This window comes from Gavialis gangeticus, unplaced genomic scaffold (assembly GCF_001723915.1).
Source record: "Gavialis gangeticus isolate Ggan-Ray unplaced genomic scaffold, GavGan_comp1, whole genome shotgun sequence".
NCBI lineage: Eukaryota > Metazoa > Chordata > Crocodylia > Gavialidae > Gavialis > Gavialis gangeticus.
The window spans coordinates 5980350-5994422 of record NW_017729030.1 but is presented as its reverse complement, the minus strand read 5'-3'; the positions used below and the strand labels follow the sequence as shown (position 1 = coordinate 5994422).

The 14073-nt window shown below is 39.8% G+C and overlaps 1 protein-coding gene across 9 annotated transcripts in view; it reads right to left on the bottom strand.

Moving 5' to 3' along the window:
* Nucleotides 1–14073, bottom strand: part of TENM3 (teneurin transmembrane protein 3) — a 552323-nt gene that overhangs the window by 16582 nt on the left and 521668 nt on the right. For all 9 annotated transcript variants that reach the window (XM_019521869.1, XM_019521871.1, XM_019521872.1 and 6 more), the window contains 3 exons: nucleotides 7230–7526; nucleotides 4185–5796; nucleotides 1591–1721 (listed from right to left, as the gene is read on the bottom strand). In XM_019521869.1, coding sequence (XP_019377414.1) covers nucleotides 1591–1721; nucleotides 4185–5796; nucleotides 7230–7526 — 2040 coding nt within the window. The remainder of the gene's footprint in view (nucleotides 1–1590; nucleotides 1722–4184; nucleotides 5797–7229; nucleotides 7527–14073) is intronic.

Sequence of the window (14073 nt, the reverse complement as noted above, 5' to 3'; positions counted from 1 at the left end):
TTGAATGGGCTGGACCCAGCATTGAAGGTAACAGTCTGGGAGTCAGTTTGGGGCACTACATGGAACCTGTGCCCCAGGACCCCTCTGCCATATGCAGTGGTCAGGTCCAGCCCACCAGCCATAGGGAGTGAATACTCCATGCCAACCCCAACTTCAAGTGACAAATGATCCAATTATCAGCAGATAAAAACTTACTTTCCTACAACTCAGCTTATCGCAGAACCTCCCTCACGCCCTGTGGTCAGATCTATGATTCATTCTGCAATATTCTTATTCTCATTTTAAGGATCTACACAACCGTCCTTGCCTACATCTCCTTCCTTATCTCCCATCATGCCTTGCACAACCTGTAGGGTTTAACAACTCTTTTCTTTCTGCTTCCTTGTTTGGATATCTTCTTCGTGCCCGTCATGTCACTATTTCCAAGTCACGGATGGATATGTTTTCATTCCATGCTATGCGCTCCTGTACTCTGGACTTACTCATGTCTCTGCTTTCCTTCAACATTTTTTAGAATTTATCTGATTCACTTCCCATATAACATAACTCAGACTGTAAGTTATATCCTTTATACCACGCCTCCCCCCACCATTCCTTTTGTCTGCTTTTGTAATTTTATTCTGCCAAATGAGATTGCAAACTCTACAGGGTCATGATCTTGGGAAGTGCCGAGCAAAACCCTGACCCTGTATAAATATTTATTAATGATAATGACAAACTACTACTTAAAATGCAATATAATCATTCCTGTATATCAGAGATCCCTTTATATACTGTTATGATGGGATTACCCATGTTCTTGATTTCTTATCACTCTTGCTTTAAATGAGATTTCTGGGATGTTATTGGGCATTGCCTTTTGATTCTGAATGGTTGGATTTATAAATGCCATTTTCTTAAATTGCAGATTTAGTTTTTCAATTTTACATTCCATTTATTTTCTTTTATCACTTAAAACTGTAACAGGATTTCTGGTCTGCAGTTGATTTTTTTTCCCCAAGGAATTTCATAAGCACCTGGAGTTTTGGTTCTGTGTAATGTAATGGGTTTTACCTGGGGTAATTTCATTTTCAATATTTTATCTTTACATATAAAACATGGTTAATATTAAAGAGAAGTAAAATTGTACTGGTGCCTGGTATGCATAATTTATATCACCTGTTCTTCTGTTTATTTCACAGTCTATTTTTATTACAGTGTTCACTTTCTGCCTTCAGGCAGGGTGTTGGTATAAATCCAATCTCTAGAGTTTCTGCTAGGAAACTTACACATCTAAAAAGGGTTTCCGAGTCCTATTTATTATTTGTTCCTCTGTTCTTATATTACTGAAAACAAACTGGAGCCTGTTTAAAATCATATATAATTTAGCAAAGCTACAAGAAGTAGTGTAAAATTACATCTGTAACATACTAAATCATTTGGAGATTTATAAAGCACAGGTTTGCCCTGCATGCCTTAAATAAAAAAACTGGCAAGCGAGAGCCTTGAGGATTATGTAGGTATGTGCAGGTCAATTAGAATAATTCCTTCTTCTAAATTCTAACTCCTTTTTTTCAATCTGTGTGGTGGCGTATGGTTTTTATTTCTTACTGGTATATCATCCCATTGCTGACTCTTCACAAGTTCATAAGACGGCTCTGTTAAATCAAATTTGGGAACAGGGAACCCAGGAATGGCGTTGTGCAGATGGAAGCCAAATGTCACCAGCCAGCTGTTAACATCTGCAAGAAAATTATATGAAAAAACAATGTCAGAATTTTTCTGTATGTTACAAGTATATTTATATCCAAGAGTAACTTTTGGCATAACTGCATTTTTGGTAACATACCAGAATTCTTTAAAATTATTCTTTTCGTGACTCTAGTGGCTGATTTGTACTAGAGTGATTGTTTTTACTACAATTCTGCTCTACCAGGTATTGTTAGAAGACTTCCAAGTAACCGCTCTTCTACTAAAAAGTACTTGTGTGGCATTTTTCTCACTTTAAAGCACTGTGGATTTTCATGTTTGTGTTTCAGTGACTCCCAGAATGAATATGGCAGGCCAAGTAGGAAGGGTCTTTTCCTAAATCACATTAGGATTTCACAGCCAGGCTGAGTTCTTTCTGTGTCCATGTTTCATTATCAGTAAAAAGAAAGTTCTCCAGGTGACATTCTATACTTTGTTATACCTGATCAATCCTGCTGACTCCAAAGGAAGCCCACAGTGACACCTGGACACTCAGCTGTTTTCCATAGAAGGGTCTTATTAAACAATGTTTATTGATGCAAGGAAGTGCCCAGAATCCCAGGCTAATGAGAATAAAAGTTTATTTTAGACTCTGAATATTCACTGGAAGGCCTGTTCAGAAATAAGGTTCCACTTTCCAGTTATCAGAATAGAAGTATCTTTTAAGGGAGATGGAGAAAGAGAGGAAGCAAACCAAAGGGGGGGCAAAGGGAGGTTTTTTTTGTTGTTTTTACCCTGGTTCCTTGTTGCTCTTGTGAAATAAGAACTATGGCTGAGAGATTTCAAGAACATTACCTGTGCATGTGAGGGATGGGCACACTGACTACTAAGAATCATCTTAGCCCTCCTTTTTAAATTTTTTTTTAAAGGTACTTTAAAGTGGAACCATGATTCTGGGCAATGCAAGGACATCTTGCTCTGGGGCTTGCATTCTATCCTGCATTCTTCACAAATATTTAACAAAAGCAGACAGAGCACTGGCTATCAAAGCCAACTCTTTCTGTTTAGGAAAACCCTGAATAGGTAAGGGGGAGAGCAGTATTTTTCAGAAAGTCAAAAAGGGCTTGAAAATCTTTACTTTAAAATAATGGTTTGGAGTGCTATAAGATAAATGAGCCCCTTCAAACTGCGGATCTAAAGCTGCCATCTGACACTGTCACACAATGACAGCCTCATCTCTAACACAGACCCAGGCTGTAATCTATGTATCAACGATGTTATAGAAAAATGAAAACTGCATTTCAGTTAATGTTTATGGCAACTGCATTGTTCTCACTGTTTTGAGGAATATGATTGCTACACCATTCCTTCTAGGCTGCACTGCTAGGACAGGATGGATTTAAGCCACTGACTCCTATCCAGCCTGTCAATGCCTATTAACTAACTAGTAGGTGACTGTTTTCAAAAGTAATTGGTATAAGCCCAATTGTTCCCAGATTTCCTTCTCTGAGGAAGAGTCTTGCCACTCATTACTAAATGGAGATGAGCTTCCCCTTTAGTCTGACACCATCTGAATGAAAAACCACAGATGACCTGAATGATTTCTGATCTTGAAACTCAGACACATCTGCAGGCAATATGATTTTTCAGGAGCTTATGTTGACACACAAATACATTATTTCTCTTCATACAGATGGAAAACTGGAATACATCATTTAATCTAAGGTCCAGATCTACAAATCCACAATATACTCCACATAACCTCTTAACACACCTCTTTTTTCATTGCTAAAAATTTTTCCTAGAGTGCAGTTACTGTGCTCAAAACTTCAACTGTCTTGGGTGAGTTGACCAGAGCACCTTAGGGGCCATTTCATGCATTTCATACTTGTTTGGTATGCACAGTCTGGGTGTCCCCTGGTCTAAATCCCGAGAGGAGTGTGATGTAGTAAGCCAGCTCTCATAATGCTAAACATGCTGCTAGGCTGTTTTGTTCACGAGTCAAAGCTCCTTCATTCAAAACTACAAATGGAGGTGGTGGTGGCTATCTCTTCTTTTATAGTCTAGCAGGATGTTGGAGAGCTTGGTTTAAAGTCCTTCTCATCCTGAGGGGTTCAAACCCAAATCTTCCACCGCTCAGGATAGTGCTCTTTCTACTAGACTCCTTCCATCTTCCTGCTAGGGCTGTGCCACTGGGCAACCAGGAATGTAAGGTTCACAGAGCCAGAAAGAGTGTGAAAGTCCTTCTTCTAGGACAGCTTATGTATTTTTGCATTACACACTCATTGGATAGAATACAGAAATACATTTTGGAGTAGGGACTTATATACTTCATGGGCAAATATTCCAACCTCTCAACTATGACATAAAAGGTAGCCACCTCCCAGTTATCCATACCAAATATGCCTAAATTGAGGAGGGAGTTTTAAATTGTGAATGTCCATGCATATAATAAGTTATTAGGTAGGTACATTTGGAGCAAGTGAGAAATACTGCAATTTAAATGAACTATTTACCTGTGATGTAATCCTTCACATCGTGTATTTTACTGGCTGGATTGTTATTTCTAAACATGTACAGATTAAAGGGAGCTGGGTCCTTCCCAATCCTTTTCCAGATGTCAATGTCCGGTGTGGTCCAGCGGCCTGCCAGTATGTCATAATCTCTTTCTCCAAAGTGGACTAGCTTTGTCAGTGGGTCATACAAGCCTCCATGGAATCCTATTACCAACTGGAAGTCCAGATTTGAGTCAAAATAAATCTCACCATAAGCAGTGTATTGAATTTGTTTAAGCATCAAACCATTGCTGCTAAAAACAGCCAGTGGTGTCCCAGTGTTATCTGAGGCAATATAAAATTCATCCCCACTGCTAATTTCCATGGCAAAAAGGTGTCCTTGTAGGTCATAGTACAGAGAAGTGATCTCAGAACTTGAATGGTTATACACATGAGTTATCCTGGTTGGATAAGTAAGGTCTGCATAAAAAAACTGGAGGTGCTGTCCAAGGCTAGTTTTACTGGAAACTCGTCGTCCAAGTCCATCATAACGGTAAATCACTGTCCACCCACTGCCTTTGCTGTAAACTCTAGTAAGCAGGCCTTTGGAGCTGTATTCAAAGATTTCAGTACCCCTCTGACGCAGGAATCCATCCTCATCTAATCGGTACTGAACATCACCTAGTCGAGTTATTCTGTCTCGCAGGTCATAGCGAAGTGGCGTCAAACGTGCACTATTACTTGGGTTGAGCAAATGGAGGTTGCCATTCAAGTCATAGTTGTATCGCCACATGATTTTTTCATTTAGATAAACTGTCTGGAGCTGACCATCTACATCATATTCATAAGCATATTTAGTGGTGTTGGCAAATGGCCCAATTTTAATTTCTCTCTTAGTCACTCGCCCCATGTTATCATACTGAATTGTAATCCAGTACATTAATGACCTAAATATTTCATATTGAATTTCCTTGATGCGGCCATGCGCATCAAAGTGTTTTGTGTAAGTCATTACAGCTGTAGAAATGATCTGGTTAATATCATAATATATTACTCCAAATTTCCCAAACTGCTCAACTTTACCAGAGATATCATCAAACTGGTAGAGATCAATAGGCAATGGGGTTTCATTGATGACACCTTGCATGCTAGTCACTCTGAAGCTGTTGTCATAGCTGTAGTCAAATCGGGCATTTACCATTCCGTCTTCACTAAAACGGAAAATCTGCCTGTCAATCAGTGGGCCAATTTGCCTATATCTAATGGTGCAGATAAAACCATCGCTTTGGAGGTTTACTGTTTTCAGGACTCCTGCTGTCTCATCATAAGTAAAACTGACTCTGGTACTATCATAAAGAATTTCTGAGAGCTTGGTTTGTCTTCTGTATTTGAACAATACTCTCCGGCTTGTACCCAGGAAAGCAGTTTGAAGGAGCTGACCTTCTTCATTGTAGTCCATTATTACAGATGCATTACTTTCAGGGGGGTTATATATGTTCCGGTAATAGCCAATGGAGCGAATTGTCTGCATGGTATGACGAGCAACACTGGGCATGGTGACGGCAGAAAGTCGATCCAACAAATCATATTCGAAGATGTACTGCCGCTGGCTATGAAGCAGAAGGACCATTGACTGAAAATTAAGAACAGATTTTAACTGTGTGTCAAATCATTACCCCCCCCCATTTCTTAACAAAAATGTGACATTCCACTTGAGAAAATTATCTTCTTTTTAATTGAGTTATCCTTGACCTTACATGTTGTTAACGTTTCCCTGCCTAATTTACTTGGATGCTTAATTACAAGAGGTTCTGTAATTAGTGGCTCCAGATTCATAATGTGCTACTTGTTATGACTGCTTCACTCTTTAATCAAACACTTGGAGCCAAACAGCAGATTGTCAATGGATTTGGATAAGTCATGTTTAATTCGGGAAGAAGTGAAACTGTCTTAAATCCAATAACTCAAAAAGGGAACAACATATGGGAGAAACAATTTCTCCCCTATAATTAGTGATCATTTAACAGAATTTGACTAGACCGAAGATCCATGAATACTGTGTTCTTGTTCTGTCTGTGTTTGTAACAGGGGCAAAGTAATTGTTTGATTATTTACATCAAGTGAAAGTAGACAGAACTATTCTGACATTTTTCTGATGGATATTATGAATCATGAGCCTTGATTCAATTATGTCCTTAATCATCGGTAAACAGTATTTGCTGAATAATAGATTCAGTAGACAAATCTGTAGGCTCTACAACTAAACTAAGGGTATGGACGAATGTACATTTTAGTTTCTTTAAAAGGGGAGAAAATGGAAGCCCTGCTTGGGAGTGCCCAGCAGCCATTATGATCTGCTATGACAACTCTATAGCGATCCAAATTAGCAAAATTGCCTGGACTTTGAACAGAAATGGAGCAGGGGGAAAGTTGGAGTGGGTTTGCTGCACTTCTATCACTACAAAATCATGTTGTGTTGTGACAGCTTTTGTTTGTATCCTTTGATGTCTATAGACTTGTTATAGCTGTCCTAAGAGTACAAAACTGGCTCTGCTCTTACATGTCAGGACATGAAATCTCACAATAGGGATTTTCAGATAAAATATTGGGAAAGGACAATTATCTTTCTGCAATCCTAACACATGAAATAAATATTAAAACGTTCTCTATAACTGCTTTGATTTAATAGTAACAATATGGAGAAAATATGAACAGACAGCTTTAACTACAATAATAAAAGAACTCTACTCTGTGGCATAAAATACAACATTGGAAAGCTTACACACAAGTAATATTCAAACAACTTACATTATCAAGATCTAATACCTGTATGTTATTTTATGCATGAAAGCATCAGGGGGGAAGAGCTGCCATTTTAGCTGATTGCCTTAATACTTTAAAAATATACTGGTTTCTAGAAATTAAGTAATGCTGGACAGTATGTCTACTACAAAACCATTCCCATGCAAATCCACACTGATACTTAAAAATGTGTTTCTGATGTTTGTTTTTCTTCCCTTGGAATATGGGTAATGTACGTTCCATAGCTTCCAATGTGTTCTTTACCTTTTCCAGATATGTGTAACTCCATGTTTTTCCATCAGCAAATACTCTAGATACGATCCTTCCCTGTCCATCATACTCTATTTTTTCACTAGTGGTCCCTCGCTGAATGCTGCCAATTTGACCTGTAGATGAATAGGTAACATTGACAGCCATCAGCTTGCTGCTTGGCAGCCAGAGGGTTGGATGCCCTGACGTGTCGTAGGCAATCCTCAGCAGAAATTTACGGTGATCATCGTAGATCTTTTCTGTCTTTGTGGTTCGATCAAAGTCGACTGAAAGGAGGTTTCTGCCATTAACCTTTTATAAAACAAATAAGATGACAAAATAAATCATGTTGTTCAAATACGAGCCACCTATTACTTCCTCAAAGTACCAGCTATTGTTTAAACACCATTTATGATGATTGATTCTCTTTGTCAGTAAATTAATTTAGCAACTTCTTGGTGTAAGTGCAAGGCATTAGATTAACTGCTATTTTAAAAGGTTTCATTAAGTAGAGAGATGGCTTGGAATTTGTTCAAGATCTTTTCAATTAAATTCCTTGATGTTTAGTCAACTGTTAACAAAATACTAAAAGATAATACGAATGTATTTTTCAGCATAACTGATACCATTTATAAGGGACAAATGACTGCTAAGCAGTACAAAAAAAATGTTAAGATGTGGCAAATTAGTGGTAAAGCATAACATAAAATTTTTGGTTTCTTGAATACACAACGAGGTGTGTCATCATCCCCCCCCGCAACTGGCACTGGGGAAAAAAGCCCCTTGTCTAGGTACCAATGCATTAAGTGTATGGATACTATATGCACATTGCTACATCCATCTTTAATTTCAAGATTATTGTTTTCAAATTTGCTTCTTACTTCTTTGTGCTCAGGGAGCGAAAGGTCTGATGGTAAAGAGAGGGGGAAGGGGCTGCCAGAGGAAAAAGATGGGGGGGAGCCAGAGAACAAAGAAGCTACTTGGCCCTCACCCCCAGATTTCCTTTCTTTGCTGCAGCAATTGGAGGGGGAAAAATTCAAAGCAAACCTCCAATAATAAAATTCTACATCTGGACAATTTATAAGAAATTTATAAATTTTCCATATATAGAATCTAATTATTGTGGGGTTGTCTTATAATCAAGGTCATCTTCTCGTTGAGTAAATAACGAAAATGCTGGCACTTGAAGTAAGCAAAGAACTCAACCCAAATTTTTCCAAGTAAGTACTGTCAAAACTAAATGGTAAAAGGTAAGGTTTACAGACTAGGTGTTTATATCTTAAGAACACAGGAGTTTCCATAATGGATTAGTATCTATTTAATCCACTCTTTTATCTGGGTCTCTAGTAAAGATGCCAGAAACTCAGAGCACATAATTACAAAACACAGACTTATACATAGAAGATTATTTATAATCTATGGACCAATTAGAAGTTGGGTTATGACCTGAACCATGACGTTGAATTGTTTATATTTTAAAACATATCCATTTCAATGTATGCACAGATGTTTCCATTTTATATATAAATAAAAATCCTTTGAGACCAAAGATGGCCAGTGGCAATTAATTCTGTATGTGAATTATGCAAGAGGCCAGGATTTTTATGGGTGATATCTTTTATCAGCCCAATGGTATAGTTGGGAGGGACATAAACAAGCTTTCAGGTACAAAGTACCTGTTTTACACATTGGATGCAAACATGTAGTAGATTTTTCAGTTTTAAATGTATTACTGCTCAGTTTCATTGAATTAGTTGTTGTTCTTGCATTGTGAAAGAGGGAAATACAAATGCCTGTTCCACTCTCTGTACCATACAAGCTTCCCTAGCATATCCCCTCTTAATGTCTGCTCTCCACATTATACTTCCCTGTTCTTTTGAAAGTTTTTCCAGGCCTTTAATTTTTGTTTATCACCTCTGAATCTCCCTTAATATCTACTATCTTCTTTGAGTATGTCAAGTACGAGTGAAACATTGATCACCAAGTCAGTTTTTTAGCACTGGAAACTGACAGCCAATGGGAAGAGGGAGCTGGGTCCTGGGTACATGGATAAGATGGTGGCTTGTGCTACGTGTTGTTTAAATTCCTTTTCTAAGTAACAGAAGGCAAATAATACAGAGGTAAATAAAGTCATGCAGATTAGAGGGGAGAGGCGAAGACGAATTGTCCAATGCTATTAGGAAAAGACCAAAAAATATTTTCATGTTGACCAGAAAAAAACTACAGGCATATATTAACATTTCTCAAAAGTGCATATCCCAAAATATATCTACTGTCAACTCTGGAGTTGCACCTTGCAGCTGCTGAGTTTCTAAAAGAGCAGTATACATGAGATTATTTATTATTAGGTTAGAGCAGTGATGGGCAAAATACAACCTGCAGGCTGGATCTGGCCAGCCAAGGGATATTATCTGACCCGCAGCATGTCCCTTGACCCCACCCAATCCAGATGTGGGGGGAACCTGAGCCATAACACATGCTGCTGATCCCACTGCCCCAAGGGGCATGGTGGGACACAGGCAGCAAGGCAGTCGATCTGGGCTTTCTGGCATGGTAGCAGTTTGCTCTTCTTGTCTGCTGCTACCAGTCTTCCCTGCATCCACTGCCAGGGGCACTGGATGGTGCGGGTGGGGTCTCCATGGAGACTGGCCCAGAACCTCATGGGCACGACAGCACTCAGTCGGACGGATGGGATGGGGCTGTGGGCAGGGAACAGCATCTGGGAGTGGGCTGGGCAGATGGAGCCAGGGCCAGGTTAATGGGGCAGTGACGGCATGTGACCAGGGCCCATAAGAGAACTGCAATCTGCTCCCTGCACATCCCTGCCTGTGGAACCAGCACCCATCACAGAGACATGCGGGGAGTAGACTCCAGCTCTATTCCAGGCCCAGTCCCACGCTGTCACTGCCCCGTGATCCTGGCCCTGCCCCTGCCCACCCATCCTGCTCCTGAACCCTGTTCCCCACCCACCTGCAGCCCCATCCCATCCACCTGGCTCAGTGCACCCTGCCCACAAGGGTCCCAGGCCAGTCTCCATTGAGACCCTCCCTGCCTACTCCATCCAGTGTGATCAGCAGTAGGTGTGGGGCAGATGGCTTGGGACTGGATGAAACCAATTGCCCCAGTTTGACCACTGCCACACTGCATCAGTATCCTCCCCCAGGCCATGTTAGCACCTCCCACCCTCTGCCACACCAGGCTGGGTCAGTGCCCCCGCTTCCCTGGGCCAGGTCAGGTCAGCAATGCGCTGCCCTGCTCCAGCCCACAACAGCTCACAGAAAATCCTTAAGTGGCCCTACAGCCGAAATAATTGCCCACTCTTAGGATGGAGGGCATTTAAAAGCTGATACTAGGTCACACAGAAGTTTGGAAAAACATATTCTTTAACAAATTTGTTTTGCTTACGTATAGCATGTATGTCTGTATTTTTGTTGACTTGTTCTCTTTCATATGCCATCCTGGCATGAAAACAGGATATGTTTTCAGCTTCAGAACAAAGAGCTTGTTTTTACATAAATTGCCTTATATAAGGAACAAAAATTTAACAGATGTAGAATTGATATTTTATATATTTCATAAGCCATCAAATGGTCTTGAAATATACTTTGACAAATAAATGCTCTGAGATTGAGTCTAAAACTGGTTTAAACCTAAATATGGCACACTCCCATCTGCTCCCTTTACATTGTTTGAGTTTCTCTCTCTCTCTAATTTTCAGGTAGTTTTTCTTACTCCTTTTTCCTACCCTTTCAGATGGGGTTATTTGCCTAAATTACTTTTCTGTGGGCTGCTGTTCTTTGTCTTTTGCTATTTAGCCTCACCTTCCATCAATGCCTGCCTGTCTCTGTCTGTTTTATTTTGAGTTCTCTTCCACTTTTTCTCTCTCATTTCTTAGCTTACATTTAAGCTTTCAGCTTTTCTTTTAGTTCCTGATTAACTCTCCTCCTTTGAGGCTGAAGAAAGAATAGGCAAAACTGGCTGTTTCTGGACCCCAAGGGGAAAAGGAAGGTTTTAAATTTAAGGCACTAGACTGGCATTTAGGAGATCTGGACTGATGCTGGATCTTCCTAGAAGCAAGCTTTACATGTTTCAGTTCCTTATCTGTAAAATGGGCATAAAAATATTCCTCCCTTTTTTTAAACCTTTGTCTGTCATTTTGAGACCTTCAAGGAAAAGAATAACTCCAACCAAGTTTATGTGACAAACTTTTGCTGTCATAACTATGTTGCTCAAATGTGTGATTTGTGATCAACACACCTATGCTGTCAGAAGCTTGTTCTGTAGATGTAGGCTGTGCTTTTGCTGGTATAGCTTATTTTGCTAGGTGCCAGAATAAGCACCATTAATAAACACATTGCATCTGCACTAGGAAAGCGTTGCCAGTATATGATGGTACAGGTATAACAGCAAAAGGCTCCCAGAGTAGATCTGGCTTTGTGGTTTTACAGTGCCAGCACAGCAGGACCTCAGCTGAAGCTTCTAAGCACTACCGTGATATAAACAGCGAGGACAAGTTCTTAAAAGAGTAAACTCTTGTTCTTATCAAACAGAAGTTCTAGGATGTTGCTGGTCTACTGTATTCTAGCAGGTCTGGGTCTAGTCTGCTTGAACTCCTGTATTTCTTGCCAACAGCCTCTTGAGAATACCTGACATGGGAAAAAAAGTGTGACTCAAGTGGATTACAGGTAGTTCTGAACTGCACTACCTTAAAAGGAGCTTCAGTAAGCACTGTATTTGTCCTTTGGAGTGCCCAGATCTCCAGGGAGCATGCTCATCTGTTAAGACATACTGTACTTTTTGCATATACCGTTTCCTCCAAAATCAGCCCCCCAAAATTAAGATGCATGTACTAAGTGGGGAAGCTGATTTTTCTGCCCAGGATAGAAGCACTCTGCTTTTAATCCTGCTTCAGAGTGTAGCAGCTGTTGCATTACTATTCAGGCAGCTGACAGAGTCAATTAACTTAATCATAGGAATCACAGAAAACGAAGGTTGGAAGGGACCTCAGGAGGTCATCTAATCCAATCCCCTGTGCAAAACAGGACCATCCCCAACTATATTACCCCAGCCAAGGCTTTGCCTAGCTGGGTCTTAAAAAACAGCTTGAAAACAATGGCTTATTGTTCTTCACTCCAATAGTGTTAACCTTTTTTAGGTGATCAGGTGTTCATCTAATGTGTCTTTTTATTGGTCTTAATGTTCCATTAATCAAGCTAATCTTCAGGCAATTTTGCTGTCTGCTAGCTGCTCCTGGTCTCTCTCTTATTTCACAGCCGTTGAGACTCTCTAGCACTTTTCAAGATCATAGATCTACACATGGAAATGAGTCTTTAGCAGCAGCTAGGGTTTGAGCTTTAGTTAAGCAGGAAAGGGAATGTAAGTCAGCTGCTCTGTGCAGCCATAACTTTGAAAAAATCTTTTTTCTTCATTCTGCCTTTCAAAACCAAGGTTTTTATCTTATATTCCAGGGCATGTTGTATGCAAGAAATATGGTAAAAGTTGTTATCATTTTGGCCAGACAGCTTCATTTAGCCATTTTGGGACCCCTTGGTGGTATAGCAGAGAAAAGTCCTAGCATTTGAAAACTTGGGATCACCCTTCTGACTGGCCTCAGTAGGGTTAGTGTAAGAGGGCTCTTTGTGCCCCTCATCTAACTTTTGTGTATGGACCAGAACCATTTCTGGTCAATGGACAGCACCAGAGCAATGGGTATATTAACAAAAAAAAAAAAACCCCAAAAGAGAAATAAGAGCAAGTTGAAGGTAAGAGGAGTAGTATTCAGAAAGAAAAGATGATTAACTATTTTTTAAAGGACTCCAGGTAAGCCTCTGTCTAAATTTGCTCCAAAAAAGATACAGGGATGATTCTGTCTAAACATATAATACCTTGAACAACATCTACAATAAAAACAAAAGAAATATTTCACTAATCCATTAATATTTATCTGGGTATAAATGCTATGTCAAAGATTGCAAATTAGCAAATGCTTCATTTTTGGGGGTGGTGGGCATAACCATTGCCAAGGAATGCATCCTGTAACATTACCTACCTCAGATATAGCATAATGAAGGTGTAGACTACAGAGCAGACATATTAGCAATACATTTATCATTCTTCTTTACTTGAGGAACCATCATGGATTTATTTAGATGAAGTGAGTACAGTTCCAATACAAATGTTAAGATGGTCTTGTTCCAACCCCATCTGGAGTGTTTAATCTAAGTTATCTTTGCTAAATGGATGTCAAAAGTGGTTTGCCTGCTAGATAGATTTTCCCCATGGCATAATGAGGAACAGAAAACCTAACAAGGTGGTAAAGACTTATATTAGGGGCACATTTTGTATGCTACAAAATTTAACCCTTTCTACAAAAAACATGATTATTACAGCTGTCATAAATTTTTCAAAAGAATACGAATCCTAGGATTGCACTAAGATTATGGCAGGAATGGTTTGTGGAAATCTTAAAAGTTATCTTTAGATTGCAAATCTGTGGAGATTCAAGATGACAAAAAGGGGAGATGGAAGAGCGATGTTCTTGCTGACTCGTTACAGAACACTGGATGCTGAGTACAACAAAGTTCTAGGTCTATAGAAAAGACAAGGGCAATTGCACGGTGCCTGTTCTGCAGTTACGCAATGTAATGCCCATGGAATGACATCTATGGCTGCCTGTACAGGAGCGCAGATGCTGTTCCAACGCGCTGTAATTATTCAATTAATCGAGTCTGCTGGAGTGTGGTAATTACCGGGTTTCAGCCACCTCCCAAGTTTCATGTATTGGCACCCCCATGCTTCAAAATGGTGGCAGGGGTGCTTGAACTAAAGCTCATCAAACAAGCTTTAGTTCAAGCACCCC